This window comes from Saprolegnia parasitica (assembly GCF_000151545.1).
Source record: "Saprolegnia parasitica CBS 223.65 unplaced genomic scaffold supercont2.8, whole genome shotgun sequence".
In the NCBI taxonomy this organism is placed as follows: domain Eukaryota; phylum Oomycota; class Saprolegniomycetes; order Saprolegniales; family Saprolegniaceae; genus Saprolegnia; species Saprolegnia parasitica.
In genome coordinates, this window is record NW_012156402.1 from 686,484 (window position 1) to 703,401 (window position 16,918).

Genomic DNA, 16,918 nt, shown 5'->3' on the forward strand with positions numbered 1-16,918 from the left:
TTCGTAGAACAATGCAGTTGCTTGTGCACGCGTGATCGCCGTAGGTTGCACTGGTGCCAACTTGGCTGCATTGCATGCCTGCTGCCTTTCGCCCATATCGTACCCTTTGATATAGTAGGCTCCCTTAATGCATACTCCAACAAACTGCAAAGTACCATCCCGAAGGACATACTTGTACTTAGCGCAGTTGCTCGTGACGATTTGGTACCCATCATGTTTGAGACCGTTCTCGCTCACGATATTGGACTTTGCGCCTGGCACATAGGCCACGTTGTGGATTCGGAAAGTGCGAATGCCATCAACAGAGTCAAAGCCAACATGGACAGTTCCTATGTGGTTGCTAGACAACTTGGACCCTTGACCGAATGTAAAAACAATTCGTGTTGAGTCCTTAAGTAACGAGAACAAATCCCTTCTTCCCGTTAGATGTTGTCCACATCCGCTGTCTAAAACCCATTCATGGTTAGACATAGTCCTTTCAGATAGAAGCCATGGATAGTGTTGACGTAACGTCGAGTCCATGTCCTCAATGATCTCTTGGAGAGACGAAGAGATCGCCTTAAGATCGGGTTCCCCCGAGTTGGAGACTAGAGCATCGACTTGCATCTCTGCGTTGTCGACGTCCATGTCTTCCAAGTCTTCCATGACCTCGAAGGTCAGTGGAGCTGCGCCGTTGTCCTCAGTCTTAGTCGCATCGACGTTGGACTCAGACCCCTTGCGCACCTTCTTGGACTTGCCACCTTTATTGGTGCCACCCTTACTGGGCTCCTCAATGAAGCGCCCCTTCTGGGTAAAGTCCGATCGGAAAAGCTTCATTTGCTTCCGATCAAAATCCTTCAGAGGACATTCGTCCTTTTTGTGCGGGCCACCCCGGTTGTAGGCACCGCGACAGTAGTGACACTCCTCAGAGTCCGACTCATGGTCAGATTCGTAAGGACGCTTGCGGTTGCCCACGAGGGCTTTCCCCTTTCCCTTTCCCTGGCTCTGACCCTGACCAGAGTTCTTGTTGACCGTGCCCCTTTTAGACTTAGCCGACTGGACAGAGTCCACGTGACGTTCGTCATTGGCGTTGGTCGAACTCATGGCAGTGATCTCCTTCTTCGAGCGGTCGCCGAATATGGAGATGAGCCGAGGTTCAAGACGATCGAGCGTGAACTTTGATTTCTCGAAAGCCACTTGTGCGCCGTAGTACTCAGCCGGAAGTTCCGCGAGCAACAAGCACAACATGAGGTTTTCCGAGATCAAGTCACACCCGAGGCCTTTCTGCGCGAGGCTGTTAACCTCATTGCGCTGGACCTTCATCGTCGAGATTGCAGTCTCGAGATTCTTGAAGTTCTCCCGCGGAGTGCGGAAAAGCTTCCGGAGCCGATCAAGCAAGGTTGCCACGGTGGACATACCATACTTGCGTTCGAGCTTGGACCAGATTTCGTGCACGGGCATCGTCGCAAAGTCGTCGCCGTACTGCTGGACGAACTGCTCGGGCAAGATGTTGGCCAGCATCGAGCGGATCTCGGCAGGCTTGCGCTTGAACTCGAAAGTCTGGTAGGCCTTCTCATCCTTCTGCTCGTCCGTCAACGGCGTCTCGTCCGGGACTTGCTTCAGCCACGCCGAGTACTTCGTGAAAGGCTTGCACTTGCGGCGACCTTCGAGATGATCTTCTTCTTCCTTGTACGACCGGACCTCGAGGTGCTGCGTGACGCGCTGCTTCCAACCGGTGAAGCTGGAGGGCTTGCCGTTGAACACGAGTAGCTGCTCGTCCGACTTCAGCTTCTTGGCAGGGCTCATACGAGTACTTGAAACTTGAAATATTGACTTGCGTGGTAAAGAGGTAGAAGAGCTCAGTTGTTGGCAAATCTTGTAGTGAGTGCCGGAGGCACTCAAGACTTTTCCCTTCGAACAACATCACCGCTCACATGCATTCAATACAGGTCTAGAAACTTCTGGAAGCCGAACACTTCTGAAGCACACGCCCACAGGCAATTGGCCCCTAGCCGTTCCTTCAAATTGGCCAATCGCCTTCACTGGCGCCTTTGTGCTCGAAGTTCGATCTTCGATCATCCGCTTGTACGGTGACATGCATACACTGTATGCATAGCAGCCATACACTGTATTGTGCTTTCCTTTCTGTAGACACCTTGTCGGTTGTCTACTGCCTTATAGATTGTTCCTTCACTGACCAATGCACATACACAGTAGCCAAACTAATGACAATGTGTACAGCCTAGAAAACCCATGTTCAACAGCTACAAATCGCTGCATTGACGACGGCAGACAGACAGGCCAAGGTCCGTAAACGGACGCTTCTACTGCGTGGCAAAGAAACAGAAACGAGCGTGTCGAGGCAACGGCCGCAGCTGTCGCGTCATGCCTCCAGGTGATCGGGTGATCCGGTTTTGTTGGGCATGGTGCCGAAAATAAGCGCAAGATCTATGTGGTGCGAACCCCGTCTACTACACCCGTTGCTTCCATTGTAAACATGTATTCCAAGTAGCAGAATGCACTACATGTATAAGCACCTTGGATGATCATGCATCAAGCAGCGTTGGCGCATGCGAGTCTGGCTGGTCTCGAGAGGTCGTCCTCATACAGGTCCAGTGTGCCACCGATTCTTCCGTGGCTGGAGCTGTCGTGTACTGTCTACTACGTCGAAGCATGTAAGCGGACACCTACACATCGCCAACTGCATCTGCGTCATCTTGAGGTTGGATACATTTGTACCAAAATCGACACGGAGCTCGGCAAACCAAGATGATTGGTGGCGCCAGCCTCCAGGACGGTGTCGTCGCTGGTCTTCAAGATCTCGCGCAAGTGAGAAACAGTCCACGGATAGAAAGGGACGCACGTTGAAATGGCCAGCGGTAATCCCTGCGCTTACGGCGGCTCGGCACAGATGCTTACTAGCAGATGTGCTTGCACCGGATCAACCTTCCGAAACGATGCCAGTGCTTGTCCTTGGGCTTCTTGATGACGTGGGGTGCACGCTGTTAGGATGCCACATTTAGAAATTAAATTCGGCATCCATACCTGTGAAAAATGATTGAGCTTGCCGTATGTATTGCTAGAGGTTTCCAGAAAATGCCGGAGTTTTCCCGGAGCCGACGGCAGATCTCGAAAAGTTAGCCCACGGACTCCACGATGGACACGGAGGCCCTGAAGCAGCAGTTCCAGGAGCTCTACGCTGAAGCCGTAGCCCATGGCCTTGACCCGAACGACGCTGTAGCCCAAGCCCTCACGCGCATGCATGAGAAATCGTCGGTGCAGGAGCCCGCGACGGTGCACGACCACGACATGACGGACAGCGGGAACCAAGTGCAGCCGCCGCCCGCGCCAATGGCACCCGCGCCAGCTTCAGTGCTAACACTCGAGATGCTCCAGAGTGGGTCGCTCTCCATGTCGGCGCTGCAAAAGGTCGTGTACGAAGTCTTCTCGCAGTCCGAGACGCTCAACACCGCCTGCTTCCCACACCACTCGCGGGCCGAGATCCAGGAAGGTCTTGCCTGGCTCGTCGGGCAGCCGTCGCTCGCCAACACGCTGGGCAACGCGCTGAACGCCTGGGTGACGCAGCCCTGGACCAACAGCAAAAAATGGACGTCCGTCGAGAGCTTGCACCAGTTCTTCGTCATGCTCGAGCACCCGCTGCTCTTCGACCCGGACTACCGGTCGATCGTAGGCGGCATGGTCAAGCTCATGTACTACTTGAATGACGATATGAAGGCCGCGATGGCGGCGCACTGGCGCAGCCTCGGCGCGGACGACCTGCACCGGCTCCTCGACGTCTTCCAGCAGTACATCACGCTCTCGCTGGTCGGCGCCGAGCTCAAGATGGACACGATCTTTGCGGCTTGCGACATGATCCGGCTCCTCGTCGAGATCAACGCTGCGTCGCCTTTTGCAAGCTACGATGCCTTTTACAACGACGCCGCCAACACGGAGCTCAACTTGCTCCAGGACTATGTCAAGTCGGCCATCTACCTCACGCACAAGCACGGACGCATCTCGAGCCGCGAGCTGAGCGACTTGAGTTTCTGCGACTTTGCCTTCATTCTGGACGCTGCGTCCAAGAGCAAGATCCTGCAGTTTGACGCCGAGTACCAGCAGAACGTCCGCGTCCACGACAGCATTCGGTCGTCGCTGGCCGAGGCCGACCAGCACGTGCACCCGTACCTTGTGCTCCGTGTGCGCCGCGAGCGCGTGATCGAAGACGCGCTGCAGCAGCTCGTCCAAGTCGCGACCTCGGAGCAGCTCAAGAAGCCCCTCAAAGTCAAGTTTATCGGTGCGACGTTCCTTATCTTTACAAGTGTACCCACTTCGTTTGCTACTAGGCGAAGAAGGCGTCGACGAAGGCGGCGTCCAGAAAGAGTTCTTTCAGGCATACAAACACAAGGATACGACGATATTGACCATCGATTGTAGATTATCACACGGCAGCTCTTGGACCCGAACTTTGGCATGTTCACCGCCGACGACGAGACGCGGACGCTCTGGTTCAACTGCGACTCGTACGAGAGCACGACCGAGTTCGAGCTCATTGGTGTGCTTCTCGGTCTCGCCATCTATAACGGCGTCATCCTCGAGCTCCACTTTCCATCGCTTGTCTACAAGAAGCTCATGGGGCTTCCCGTGACGCTGGCCGACCTCGAAGCGTCGCAGCCGGCGCTCGGCAAGGGCTTGCGACAGCTCCTCGCATTTGAGGGTGATGTCGAGAGTGTCTTCCAGCGGTCGTTTGAGCTTTCGTACGAAGTGTTTGGCCAAGTCAAGACGATCGAGCTCGTTCCTGGCGGTCGCCTTCCGTCCTCCAAAAGTCGTATCTCAAACTCAGAATTAGGCAAAGACATGGCCGTGACCACCGCCAACCGCCACGAGTACGTCGCCAAGTACGTCGAGTACGTGACGACGACCTCGGTCGCGCAGCAGTACGGGGCGTTCCATCGCGGCTTCCACTTTGTCTGCGGCGGCCATGCGCTCGAGCTTTTTCGACCGGAGGAGCTCGAGCTCCTCATTTGCGGCAGCCCGGAATTGGACTTTGAAGCGCTCGAGGAAGTCGCCCACTACGACGATGGCTTCTCGGCCGAGAGTCAATGCATTCAGTACGCATGCGTTGTCACGGTGTTGGATGCCACCCTGCGACTAGGTACTTTTGGAGCGTCGTGCACGCGTTCAGCCTCGACGAGAAGAAGGCGCTGCTTAAATTTTGCACCGGCAGTGACCGCGCGCCGATCCGCGGCCTCTCCAACATGGTGTTTGTCATCTCGCGGAATGGCCCCGACTCGGACAGGTAGCCTCCGCTCCAATACCCGAGTTCTTATTGTTGTGTGTTTCTAGACTGCCCACCGCGCACACTTGGTACGATTGATCGCAGACAAGTTGTCTCATTTGTGTGTAGCTTCAACCACCTCTTGCTGCCCGAGTACGCGACGCGCGAGAAAATGAAGGACCGCTTGGAGCTTGCGATCACGCAATCCGAAGGCTTTGGGCTGCTTTAATGAAAAAAGTAGATGATTGTACACGAGTGTTTGTATCGAGTGAAGTATCAAGTTGATAGTCGATCGAGTGCAGATCACGACTGCAACAATTAGATGGCCTTGGTCTTGTCGGGCAGCGCGTCGTCGGTCGCGTGTACGTCCGCCTCACTGAGCATCGGTGGCATCTCGGCCACGGGTTTGATCAGAAGCGTGTCCTTGTACCTTGCGCGCGAGAGGAGCCGCAGCGCGTAGATACCGAGCCCGACGAACGCCAAGCCCAGCACGAGTTCCCAGATGGCCACCTTCTCCGGGGCCATGGGTCCTGGCGCCGTGAGATCCCGGTACAGGCTCGCGGACGCCGATGGGATCGCTTGCTCCTGGAGGACCCACGTCAGTGGCACGTACGCTGGCTGCACGCCTTGGTGCCACAGCCACGTTGGGCCTGTCGCGATGCTGAGCATCCACGCGTCGCGTCGGTGCAGCGTCGTGCCGGAGATTGGCTCGATGTCCAGTAGCATCGTGTGCATCTTGGCGTTTGGCGCCAACCCCGTCGCAAAGGGAACGGTTGGAGTCACGTTGTGGAGGTGGGGAGATGAGCTCAGCAATGGCAGGTCGTCGTAGAGGTGCGAGACGTTGGTGAGCGCCGGAGTGGCCTCCACGTACCGCCGCGTGGGTACGCCGATCCACGGGATCTGTGCGGTATACTTGAAATCGACGTCCCGGGCTTGCGACTGCGATCGCAACGTCAGCGTCGACGGCGTCGCCCCTCGCGCAAAGACCGAGCCGTCCGATGTTGTGCAGTTGTTGGCGTCAAGCTCGCCGTTGGTTGCGACGAGGCAGCCGTAGAACCCGGCGCGAGTGTCCGTGTTGAAGGTGTACGTCTGCACCGCCTTGCTCGTCGGTGCGTCCGAGACGTTGGCTGTGATGGCCGTCGTGAGCACATCGCCGGTGCCGAAACCAAGGTTGGCGAGCGTGATCGTCGCTGTCGGGCGGAGGCGTCGGGCGGCCGAGTTCTGCCACAGGAGTGAATCCACCGACGTCTGCACATAGAGTCCCCCACTCGCCGCGTAGCCAAACGTCGTGGCCGTGTATTTGAGGTACGCCTGCAAATCGAGGATCGGCGCCACCGCCGTCAGCTCGAGCGGCGCGACGCCGGGCAGGATCAAGAGGTAGCTTGGACCGACGCTACTGCAGCGAGCAGCCGTCGAAGCGACAAGCGTCGGGAAGATGGAGGTGATGCGGGATGCCGCCGCCGCGCACGCGTCCGGCGACTCGAATGGCTGCGCCAAGAACGCGTCGAGGACGACGACGCCGCGAGCGACCGAGACTCCGTTGATACGAACGATGGTCATGTCGTTGAAGGCATGCAGGAGACCATGGGCGGTTAGGTGGTCGAGTGTGTAGCTTTGGTGGAGTGCGCAGCTGGGTGCGACGCCAAAGACGCTTGGCGCGCGGGCGCAGTAGACGCTCAGCTCGGGAATGCCGGCCAGCGCGGGCTGCGTCGCGTTGAAAAACTCATGGCTCGTCGCGTTCCACTGAACGTACGTGGAGGCATCGAACTGGCTGACGACGCCCACGTCGGTTGCACTCGCGTTGATCGACAGAACCGACGCGTTCACGAACTGCTGCATGGGCAGCGCCAGCAGACTCGGTGCGCCGCCCGTCGCCGCCAAGGCGTAGCTCACGAACCCGGGATTGTCGAGCAACTGAAGCAGCCATACCTACGCAAGAGGTTCGAGCCGTGTACAGTGGCAAGTCGCTGTACTTGGCCAATGAGGTAGACGCAAGTGCGAACGTCGCTGACGGACACGCCGAGCGCCGAGGCAAGCTGGCCCACGAGGTACGAGCTCGCTGACGCCGGCGCCAACTAGAAAGTACATCGTCACAAGGGAGATGCCGTGCAGGTAACCTACGGTCGCGGGTGCACACGTGCCGTTGGCAAAGGTCGACCCGCAAGGACCGAGGAGGAGCGTCTTCCAGAGAAGACCGCCAGTAGGGTGCAAGAACGAAAGCGGCGACTGCGCGTCCCAGACCACGGCGGCGATGCTACCGAGCGTCGGGAGCGTCGTCGGCGACGGAAGACTGGTTGGCAGCGCCAGTTCAAACCCGCGCTCGCATCCAAAAAGCGACTGCGTACAGGGCAGCGGCGTGCTGTACCTAGAACAACAGCGCGCAGGCATCAATCGACGAGCTAACGTCGCCGACGCACCACGAATACTCGGTCAACTGCCGCAGGAACGGGTGGCCCTGCCACGAGAGCAGCCAGTTGGTCACCTGGGTCTTCTGGCACGCAGCGAGACCTGGCACGACGATGGTACCGCTCAGCCACGCAGAGAGACCGGCGCTGTGAAGAAACGACGTGGTTGACGCCGGCTGCCACAGTTGCGCGGCGACGACGGCGTCAATTGGGGCGCATGGCGTTGGAGTGTTGGGCACAAGGAGCGCCGACGTTGCGTTGCGGGGTGTTGTGGCCGTGAGGTTGAAGATGAACGCGAGCTCGTACCCTGCATTCCTACATGATCCCATTTCGCAAGTGTCGCAAGCACGACGAGCCTACTTTGGATAGAGTGGCAGCCCTGCGGTCGCCCACTGCGACTGGAGTAAGAACTGATAAAACGACGATTGGGGGGTCTGGAACAGCCAGAGCGATACGGTCGTGACATCGGCGGGCGTGAGACCCGTCGCGAGTGAGACAAACGTCTGGGCGAGCGCAGCGGTGGGCGCACTGCTCATTTGGAACCCCGGCGCGAGACTCGCGAATCGAGTGAGAGCCGACGCCGCCGACGCATTTGCCGTCGCTGGGAGCTGCCCCGTGGCATCCGAGAGGTGCGGGCACGCTGCCGTGATCTGCGGGTGGCAAAAGCACCACAGAACCAGCACATTGGGGTTGAGAAAGGACGTTGCGTTGGCAACATTCCAGAGCTGCCGCGCTTGCGCGAACGTCACGCTTGTTGGCGTCGCGAGTTCAAACCCTGTCAGGGACGTCATCGCGCCCGAGGCATCGAGTGCCGCAAGGTTGAGCGTCGACGGCGTCGATGCAAACACGGTTGTCTTCGACACCCACTGGCTTAAAAGGACACCCCAGAGAAACGGGTGGTTGGCCCAATTGACGAGCCTACTGGGTTGTCAGAAGGCGACTGCAGATTTGCAGTCGCACTTACCATTTCGAGATTGTTTGTATCTGGGCCGCCGAGAGCCCAGTGGCACTCTGGAGCGTTGCTATCGCCGATGCACTGGCCGTTTGTGTCGTTCTCGTCGTCGTTGGCGCCCGTGCGAGCGGATCGACAAGGGCTTCCGACGCCGGAAGCGGCCCAGCGTACGCCTGGACCCACGTTGGAAACCCCGTCGCGGTGTTCAAGAACGAGTAGGCGCTCGCTGAGGACCAGAGGTACTGCGCCTGCACCAGTGACGGGTACGTACTCGCCTCTGTGGACGTGAACCGCAGCTCGAAACCGGTTTGGATCGTCGCACCGCTCGGATCGAGGTTGAAGGGCGGCAGAGACGTCGACGGGTTGATCCACTGCGTCTGGGCAAAGAGCGACATGAGCTGGTTGGTGCGCCACGCGCGCAGCCATTGGACAATCGTAGTGACGTCGGCCAGTGACGCGCCGGGAAGGAGCGCGGCGAGAGCGGCCACCTTGGTCGCGTTGGTGGCCGCCGGCACCCAGAGCGTGTTGAGCGCCGTCATGTTGAGAAAGCTCGCCGGGTTCGCCGGGTTCCAGAGGAATTGCTGCACCAAAGTCATCGTGATCGTCGACGTTACCGCGCCGAGTTCAAAGCCATGCTGAAGCAAAGGGAGGCCGGGCGTGACGTCCGAATGGAGGCAAATCGGCCCATTCGTCACCGTCGTCGTCGTTGCTGTGGTCGTCGTCGTCGTCGACGTGCACGTGACGACGGTCGTTGCTGTCGAGATCGCAACGGTGGGCGTATCGGTGTAGCTCGTTTCGGCAAAGTTGGAGACGAAGTACGTCGTGGGCCGCCCACCGACAACCAAGTTGGTGTACTGCACCGCATCGGACGTGGTCGTTGTCGACGGAACGCAGGACGCTGTCGCCGTCGTCGTCGTCACCGGCGTCTGCGAAACCTGTGTCGGAGCCGTGCACGCTGCCTTCAACCAGAGACCGAGAACATCCCGGTTCGTGTAGTCGAGTGTCGCCCACGACGCCAGCCACTGCGAGATGACCTAAACACAGCAGACAAGTTGTCCATCATGTGACATGTTGTAAACAAAGCGTACATCCATCCACGGTAGCCACGACGCCTGCCCAAGCCCCGCCACGATCGTTGCCTTGGCGGGCGCTGCAATTGCGGCGTCCGACGACTGTGCGGCCAGCCACGTCGTCTGGTACCTACACCATAAAAATCTCATCCCAGATCTGGTAATGCCAGCATCACAGTACACGGCGGGATTGAGGAACGAGAGGGCGTTGGCGGCGTCCCACAAGCTCGCGGCGGCGGATGGTACGGCGCAGGTCGTGCCGTTGACCAGCGACAGGTTGCACGAGCTATTGCGGCAGAGCTCCCACCCGATTTGGAGCCCCGACCGGTACGGCTCGAGGTTCCAATGGGCGATACCACAGCGCCATTGATCGCGCAGCGCCTGCAGCATATACGCGTCGGTTCGCTGACTCTGGACGTAGGTTTGGAGTGCGGTCATGTCGGCGGTGGTCAGATCGCTACACGAGGTGAGAAGCGGCGTCGCAAACAAGGCCGAATTGGCGCCACCGAGCAGCTGCGCGCAAAACACGGGCAGCTGCGCGTTGATGGACGCGAGCATCGCGCTGACTTGAGCACTTGACGGCGAGCGCATCCACGCGGCGTACCCCGCACTGTTGATGGCCGCGTAGGCGCTGCTCGGGCTGTTCAAGTACGCGGCAGCGGCGGCCGACAGCGCCGGACGGTTGACATGATACGTCGTGAGCGAGGCAAGCGTCGTCGACGGCAAGAACGGGTACGTTGCTGGGTCACGCCACGTCTGGTCCATGGCTTGTGCAAGCAGCGGGTGGTGCGACCAGCTCTGGAGCCATATCGCCACCTACAGAGCCCTCTAAACGGTCTGGAAAAGCAGCAAATCGTAAATCGTGGAGGGGTACCAGGCGCACGTGGTCTTCCGAGACCGTGCCGAGGTTGAGAGCCGTGAGCGACGCTGTGAGACTACTCAGGCCCGTCGGCAAGAGGAGGACGTTGACCCAGCTATTGTAGCCCGACGCAAGGTGAAGAAACGAGAATAGCTGCGTCGCATCCCAGAGGTACGCGGCGAGGGCCTCTGAAAACACCAGATTGGCCGTGTTGGGGAGCTCCCAGCCAGATACGGATGTCACCAGAGTTGGCTCGAGCTGGTACGTCGCGCAGCTCGAGACGTTGTTGAACGGCGTTGGGCACGTGCCACCGAGGCCCCAGTGGCGAATCGCTTTCGTCTTCACACTGGCGTTGGACGTGAGGGCTTGGATCCACGCGAGCACGCCGTCGAGCTACCATATACAAGAGCTGATGGTCGACATGTATGCCAAGCAAATCAAGGCACCTGTGATGACGAGAGGCCAAACGTGGATCGAAGCGTGGTCGCAGCGGCGCTGTCGGACGCTGCGGCGGATGTCCACGTCACATACCCCGTCGGCGTCAAGAACGAGGGCGCCAACGTCGCGTCCCACAGCTTGGCGCACTGAGCGTCCGAGAGACCGAGATTGGTCGATGGCAGCGTAAAGCCGGGTTGGACGCCGGGCGTGACCCAATCGACATCGACGCTCGGCTCGTTGGCGCTGCCCGCTGTGCGCTGCGCGTACGTCGTCGCCCAGTACCTAGCCCATCGCTTCTTAGAGAAAGCGCGGAACAGAGAAATTATGCACCGCTGACGGTCGCGGTGCAGCATCGCGCCTTTGCTCCACGACAGAATGTAGGCGCGGACGCCAAGCACTTGCGACCGTGTGATATAGTTGGCCGGGAGCGCGACCTCGTTGTTGACGCCGGCGATGAGCGCGGTGATGGCCGCTTCGTCCATCGCGACGACCTGTTTCCATAGCCCGAACCCATGGGTGGGGTCCGTGGCTGAATACTCCAAGAGCGAAAAGTCGAGGTTGGTCGTCGCTCCCAAGAGCAAGTTACCGACGTCGGTGCTCAGCGCCATGTTACCGAGCGACGGACTAGATCATAATGAAAGTCGTCCAACCAACAACTTGGGATTCTCGTACTCGGTCGTCGACCGAAGCTCAAAGCCGTAGCGGGGCTGCCCCGTCGGGTTGCCGCCGACCATCGCATCGAGATTCGTCCACGGACCGGCCGCCGAGAGCCACTGCAGCACGGTGTTTTGCTGCGCGGTGGCCGAGGACGCGCCTTGGTCGATGTACGCTTGCACCACGCCGGCCTTGAGGGTGCTCAGCATCGACGGCACGGCTTCCAAGCACGCTATTCCGCAAGCATAAGTCGCCCATGATTACAGTCAAAAGTGAACCTTCTTCCATCATGTCCCGGGCAAAGTACGGGAACGCAATGTACGTCGGCAGGCGGTCGAGGATTCTCGAGAGCACGACCGGCACCGCGGTCGACCGCAGCTGCGCTTGACGGTGGGCCAATATCGTCGGCACCGCCTCGACCGCGAGGCGCGCCTGGACGTTGGAGAGAACGCGCGGCACCGACTGCACTTGGAGCGTCGCGACGTGGCTCGACAGCGTCGTCGGCACATAGTTGACGAGGAAGGCCTCGTACATGGGTCGAAGGAGCGTCGGGATGTACGCCTGCCGCGTCGTTGCAATCAGCCGCAACAGATTCTGCGGCAGTGTCTGCGACGCCACTTGGGCCTGGAACTTTGTCAGCGCAGAGGGCAGAGCGTTGGTGCGAACGGTCTGCGCCATGGTTGCGAGGTACGGCAGCGCGAGCCGCTGCTTGGTGAACGCGAGCATCGGGCCTTCGAGGTAGGCGACGTACGCCGACAGCTGCGTCTGCGCATGCGCCGCGACGAGGAGACGCTCCGAGAAGCCTGCGTTTTCGAGCTTGGCGAGCGTTCGCGCATACGACGTGTTGACCTATAGCATGGATCACTCCTCGAGCTTGGACTCGTCGCGCACCGTGTACACAAAGTCGCTGGACGAGCCGTTGGACCGCGATGGAACCTCGACAAAGGTCGTCCCAACGCTGTACGAGACAGTTGAACCGTTGAAGCGCACGCTGTTTTTGGTAGAGGTCTGGTTGTAGACGTACGGACCGACTTGCTGAACGTGTGGCACTGCGGTTCCCGCCACGACGGCGTCGATGTTGGTGATGTTGAAGACATAATAGCTGCGCGTCTGCGGCTCGAGGCCTTGGACACCCAGCGTCGGCGACTACGGTTCGGTTAGACATCCAGATGGTGGTGGCCACTTCTCGGTGGTTACAGCGAGAAAGGCCGCGTAGCCGGCCGGGTTGGCGGCGGCGTTGGGTACGAAGCGCAAGCCCGCGACGTTCTCCATCCGCTGCGCATGGTACGAGACGTAGATGGCGCCGTAGGCGACGAGCACGACGCCCGAGATGAGCAACGCCGCGCTGGCCAGGAGGCACATGCTGCAAGTGACCGCCTGTCCCGTGTGAAACCGGCAAAGCCGTTTCAGGATCGGCCTTGCTCGGTACTAATTAGGACATCCGAGTGAGATTCGGACAATGCCGAAAGGAGCAGGCTGTGCATTGCGCAACCATGGCGGAGACGACCAAGGTCCTTGCGCTCGGCCAGCAAAGCATCGCCGAGGTGCTCGCCAAGGACGCGAACGAAGACCCACGCACGACGTGGGGCGAGGCTAAGCTGTCGCATGGCGTCCTAGTCTCGCGGGGCGTCGTCGCGGGCAATGCGTGGAACTGCATCAAGGCGACGGCGACGATCGGCTGCGCGGCCGAGGTCTTGGCCGCCAAGCTCGCCGACGCCGACGAGATGAGCACGTTTGACGAGATGACTGACAACTGCCGCGTGCTCAGAGACCTCGGTGCAACGTCGGTCCGGTACGTGCAGGCCAAGCCCGTATTCCCAACCACCGCGCGCGACTTCCTCGTCGTGACCTGCAAGCAGGTCGTCGGCGACGCGATCGTCATTGGCACCAAGTCGATCGAGCTCCCAAGCATGCCCGAGAACCCGTCGTTCGTTCGCGCCCACACGCACATCTCGGGCTACATCCTCCGACCCATCACTGCGCACTCGTGCCAGGTGACACTCATCGTGCACATGGACCTCGGCGGTCACATGCCACCCGCGGTCATCAACCTTCTCTCCTCGACGTCGCCCGTGAAGCTACTCAACCACCTTCAGCACCTCTACGGCCAAGCAGTGTAGGCGTTGATGCGCTTTCAACCAGACGGTGGTGTGTCGACGGTTCTTCAATCTCAGCGAAGCAGAGAGTATCAATGCGAGGCTGGGAGGACCTGGAAGGGCTTGGTCTGTCGTCAATTGTTTCCTTCTCTTGAGGGGCTATCTGCATAGACGCCATGAGGTCATCTTCTTGTTGACGCAGGTGTCCATATTGTTGGATGCGAATCAACATAAGAACTTATATACGAGGTAATAGCTAGTTATACAAGAGTTAAAGTTGTCTCCTCATCGTCTACTCAAAGGCGACGCCGTTCTCCGTGAGCTTCTGGAACGCCTTGGCAAAGTCGGCAAAGAAGACGTCTTCGTCCTTGGCGTAGAGCTCGACGTACTTCTTGAACTCGGGGTCCCAGAGGAACGCCATGTCGGACGGCAGCATCATGAGGTCGCCCGTCGGGTCCTCGTACTGCTCGGGGCCCTTCCACTTCTTGATCGTCCACTTGTTCTCGATGAGCTCGCGAAAGTACTCGTTCGAGAACGTCGTCTCTGCGCGGGTCCACGGGCCCGTGTAGCCGCTGCGGCTGGGGTAGCAGCGGCCGACCGCGTGGGCGCCGACGAGCGCAACGATCTCGCGGTCGTTGAAGCCCATGCGGTAAAAGACGTCGCGGATGTGGCTGATCGTCGACGGCTTGGAGCCCTTGTCGGCGTTCGGAAGACGATCATCGGGCGTCACGAGCTCGCCGGCCTGGACGTCTTTGCGGCCGATGCGGAACCCAACGTCCGGACCACCCATCTCAGCAATCGCGGCAATACCAGAAAAGATGATGAGGTCCGCGAAGGTTATCTCGGGGTGGCGGGCCTTGATGGCTTCGAGCCGCGCCACGGCAATGTCGAGGCCGGCGTTGCCGCCATGGGCACTCTCGGGCTTGTGGCGGATGGTGCCGCCCTTGGAGCCGCCCGAGTGGTCGTGCTTGCTGTAGCTGCCCGACGAGTGCCACGCGAGCCGCACAAAGGTCGGGCCAATCAACGCGTCGTCGTCCATGAGGTCGACAATCTCCTTGCGGATCTGGTCGAGGTCGGGCTTCTTGGCCTCCTTGGCATGCAAGAGCGAGATGGACGCGGCGGTCGTCACGAAGAAGGCGCCGACGAGCGCCGTGCTCGGCGACGCGAACGCTGGCCGCCGGGCCGACGACACGCTGAGCGACCGGGCAAAGGCACGCGGCGCAGCGCGGGTGGCGCGGGCAAAAGCAGTGCGGAACATGATGCTACTGGTTGTTGGCGAAATGCAGAATGGACCAAGTGCTCGGCGGCGCACGATCAAGATCGCGAGCGATCCGACGGCCCTCGGAACAACCCTGGATTTGGAGGCGCTTGTCCACCGATGGATCGAATGATGGTCGTGCGCTCTATGCGCGCGCACTGGTGCCTCGTGCTACATACAAATAGCATGATTTTCTTTGAAGCGAATTGGAGGTGCGCGAACCGTGCGACATGTACGACTTTGCCCCAGACGGCAAGCTCATCCATGGCTGACACGGCGAACCATCGCGACGTTGCCCCGGAAGGTTCGCGATGCGGCTCTGACGTGATAGCGATGCATGACGTCAAGCAAGCTCGCCATCTGTGCACCGGTGCTACGATCGTTGCATCTTGCGCACATCGTCTGGCGATGCGATAACCACATGGGCACCAAGACGAGCGAGGTCTTGATGCATGCCATGCATCAAGAAGAAGAGCTTGGTACGTTGATAAGCGAGGTAGGTAGACATACCTTTATGCGCATGAAGCGTAGTATGCAGGTAGACGCCATGAGGTGCCGGAGCCGTTGCCTTCAACGTCCCGATCCTTCGCTCGGGCAGAAAGCCTGACCAGGTTGCACTTGGGTGCGAGGTGCTCTTTCATAAAAAGAGCACCTGATTCAACAATGGGAACCAAATCTAGAGTATGTGGAAAGGGTGCACGAACGCACGGCGGCGCGATCTAGGTGCGCCTTGCAATAAGATCGTACTGACGCCACATTTGCCAATTCGCCTTCGCCTGCACCATGTTCCGCACCGCCGCGTCCCGCGCCACCCGCGTCGCCGCCCGCGCCGGCGCGCCCCGGCTCCTCGCCCGCTCGATGAGCGTTGCCGCCCGCCAGAGCTCGACCTCCAAGGCCACGGCCATGGCCGGCGCCTTCCTCGTCACGACCGGCGTCACGGCCTCGCTCCTCCAGGCGCAAGAAGCCAAGGTCAACCTCGAGAAGATCCGCAAGGAGATTGTCGACCTCATTGACGACGAGCCGGCCATGGGCCCGACTTTTGTGCGGCTCGCGTGGCACTCGTCGGGCAGCTACAGCAAGCACGACCACTCGGGCGGCTCCAAGGGCGGCACCATCCGCAACGAGCCCGAGATCAGCCATGGTGGCAACGCCGGCCTCAACCTCGCGATCGCCCGCCTCGAGTCGGTCAAGGCCCGCCACCCCGAGATCTCGTACGCCGATCTCTTTATCTACTCGGGTGTCGTTGCGATCGCCGAGATGGGCGGCCCTGAGGTGCCGTTTCACCTTGGCCGCAAGGATGCCAAGGTCGGCGAGCAGGTCACGCCCGATGATCGTCTCCCGAACGCCGACATGGGCTCCAAGCCGTCGACGATCAGCCACATCCGCGACGTCTTTACCGCATGGGCTTCAACGACCGCGAGATCGTTGCGCTCGTCGGCGCCCACGCGGTCGGCCGCTGCTACCCCAGCCGCAGCGGCTACTCGGGCCCGTGGACCCGCGCAGAGACGACGTTCTCGAACGAGTACTTTCGCGAGCTCATCGAGAACAAGTGGACGATCAAGAAGTGGAAGGGCCCCGAGCAGTACGAGGACCCGACGGGTGACCTCATGATGCTGCCGGCCGACATGGCGTTCCTCTGGGACCCCGAGTTCAAGAAGTACGTCGAGCTCTACGCCAAGGACGAGGACCTCTGGCACAAGGACTTTGCCAAGGCCTTCCAGAAGCTCACGGAGAACGGCTGCGACTTTGCCAAGTCGGGCTGGCGCCGCTACATCTTCTTCGGCCCGCGCAGCGACTAGAGTATCCATCGTCCCAGCAGCAGCTGCATGTCATCCCGACGACACTAATACCATTCGTGTGTCCTTGCGATTCCACACTATAATAGAGCGTCTTTGTGCTTATATGCACGCCGATGGAGACCCCAGTCGCTGT

The 16,918-nt window shown here is 59.8% G+C and overlaps 6 protein-coding genes across 6 annotated transcripts; 3 read left to right on the forward strand and 3 right to left on the reverse strand.

Annotated features, from left to right (window-relative positions):
• Positions 1-656: 656 nt before the first annotated feature.
• On the reverse strand, positions 657-1,785 carry SPRG_03380 (hypothetical protein; the record flags this gene model as incomplete). Its single annotated transcript, XM_012341957.1, has 2 exons — positions 657-684; positions 713-1,785. 2 exons carry the CDS (start codon positions 1,783-1,785, stop codon positions 657-659), a joined length of 1,101 nt encoding a protein of 366 aa, XP_012197347.1.
• A 1,329-nt stretch (positions 1,786-3,114) lies between these two features.
• Positions 3,115-5,510, forward strand: SPRG_03381 (hypothetical protein). The gene is made up of 7 exons (XM_012341958.1): positions 3,115-4,273; positions 4,323-4,369; positions 4,414-4,780; positions 4,826-5,087; positions 5,132-5,275; positions 5,323-5,343; positions 5,384-5,510. The coding sequence occupies exons 1-7, from the start codon at positions 3,136-3,138 to the stop codon at positions 5,481-5,483; spliced, it is 2,079 nt and encodes a 692-aa protein (XP_012197348.1). The 5' UTR covers positions 3,115-3,135; the 3' UTR covers positions 5,484-5,510.
• On the reverse strand, positions 5,448-13,019 carry SPRG_03382 (hypothetical protein). The gene is made up of 15 exons (XM_012341959.1): positions 12,830-13,019; positions 12,524-12,778; positions 11,911-12,481; positions 11,663-11,864; positions 11,309-11,602; positions 10,987-11,260; positions 10,556-10,933; positions 9,863-10,497; positions 9,700-9,811; positions 8,624-9,645; positions 8,020-8,577; positions 7,672-7,974; positions 7,376-7,619; positions 7,228-7,329; positions 5,448-7,183 (listed from the first exon to the last, which is right to left on the reverse strand). Exons 1-15 carry the CDS (start codon positions 12,992-12,994, stop codon positions 5,573-5,575), a joined length of 6,726 nt encoding a protein of 2,241 aa, XP_012197349.1. The 5' UTR covers positions 12,995-13,019; the 3' UTR covers positions 5,448-5,572.
• A 101-nt stretch (positions 13,020-13,120) lies between these two features.
• On the forward strand, positions 13,121-13,770 carry SPRG_03383 (hypothetical protein). Its single transcript, XM_012341960.1, has one exon. The coding sequence runs from the start codon at positions 13,126-13,128 to the stop codon at positions 13,750-13,752; it is 627 nt and encodes a 208-aa protein (XP_012197350.1). The 5' UTR covers positions 13,121-13,125; the 3' UTR covers positions 13,753-13,770.
• Positions 13,771-14,004: 234 nt separating this feature from the next.
• Positions 14,005-15,106, reverse strand: SPRG_03384 (hypothetical protein). Its single transcript, XM_012341961.1, has one exon. It carries the CDS (start codon positions 14,984-14,986, stop codon positions 14,021-14,023), a length of 966 nt encoding a protein of 321 aa, XP_012197351.1. The 5' UTR covers positions 14,987-15,106; the 3' UTR covers positions 14,005-14,020.
• Positions 15,107-15,678: 572 nt separating this feature from the next.
• SPRG_03385 (hypothetical protein) lies at positions 15,679-16,785 on the forward strand (the record flags this gene model as incomplete). Its single annotated transcript, XM_012341962.1, has 2 exons — positions 15,679-16,434; positions 16,461-16,785. The coding sequence occupies exons 1-2, from the start codon at positions 15,770-15,772 to the stop codon at positions 16,783-16,785; spliced, it is 990 nt and encodes a 329-aa protein (XP_012197352.1). The 5' UTR covers positions 15,679-15,769.
• Positions 16,786-16,918: the final 133 nt, after the last annotated feature.

Coding starts and splice junctions, on each gene's coding strand:
- SPRG_03381 (XM_012341958.1), top strand. CDS start 3,136: ATGGACACGGAGGCCCTGAAGCAGCAGTTCCAGGAGCTCTACGCTGAA. Junction 4,781..4,825: donor GATCGAGCTCGTTCCTGGCG/GTCGCCTTCCGT, acceptor ACTCAGAATTAG/GCAAAGACATGGCCGTGACC. Junction 5,344..5,383: donor CTGCCCACCGCGCACACTTG/GTACGATTGATC, acceptor ATTTGTGTGTAG/CTTCAACCACCTCTTGCTGC.
- SPRG_03382 (XM_012341959.1), bottom strand. CDS start 12,994: ATGTGCCTCCTGGCCAGCGCGGCGTTGCTCATCTCGGGCGTCGTGCTC. Junction 12,482..12,523: donor CCAGCGACTTTGTGTACACG/GTGCGCGACGAG, acceptor TCCATGCTATAG/GTCAACACGTCGTATGCGCG. Junction 8,578..8,623: donor ATACAAACAATCTCGAAATG/GTAAGTGCGACT, acceptor ACAACCCAGTAG/GCTCGTCAATTGGGCCAACC.
- SPRG_03383 (XM_012341960.1), top strand. CDS start 13,126: ATGGCGGAGACGACCAAGGTCCTTGCGCTCGGCCAGCAAAGCATCGCC.
- SPRG_03384 (XM_012341961.1), bottom strand. CDS start 14,986: ATGTTCCGCACTGCTTTTGCCCGCGCCACCCGCGCTGCGCCGCGTGCC.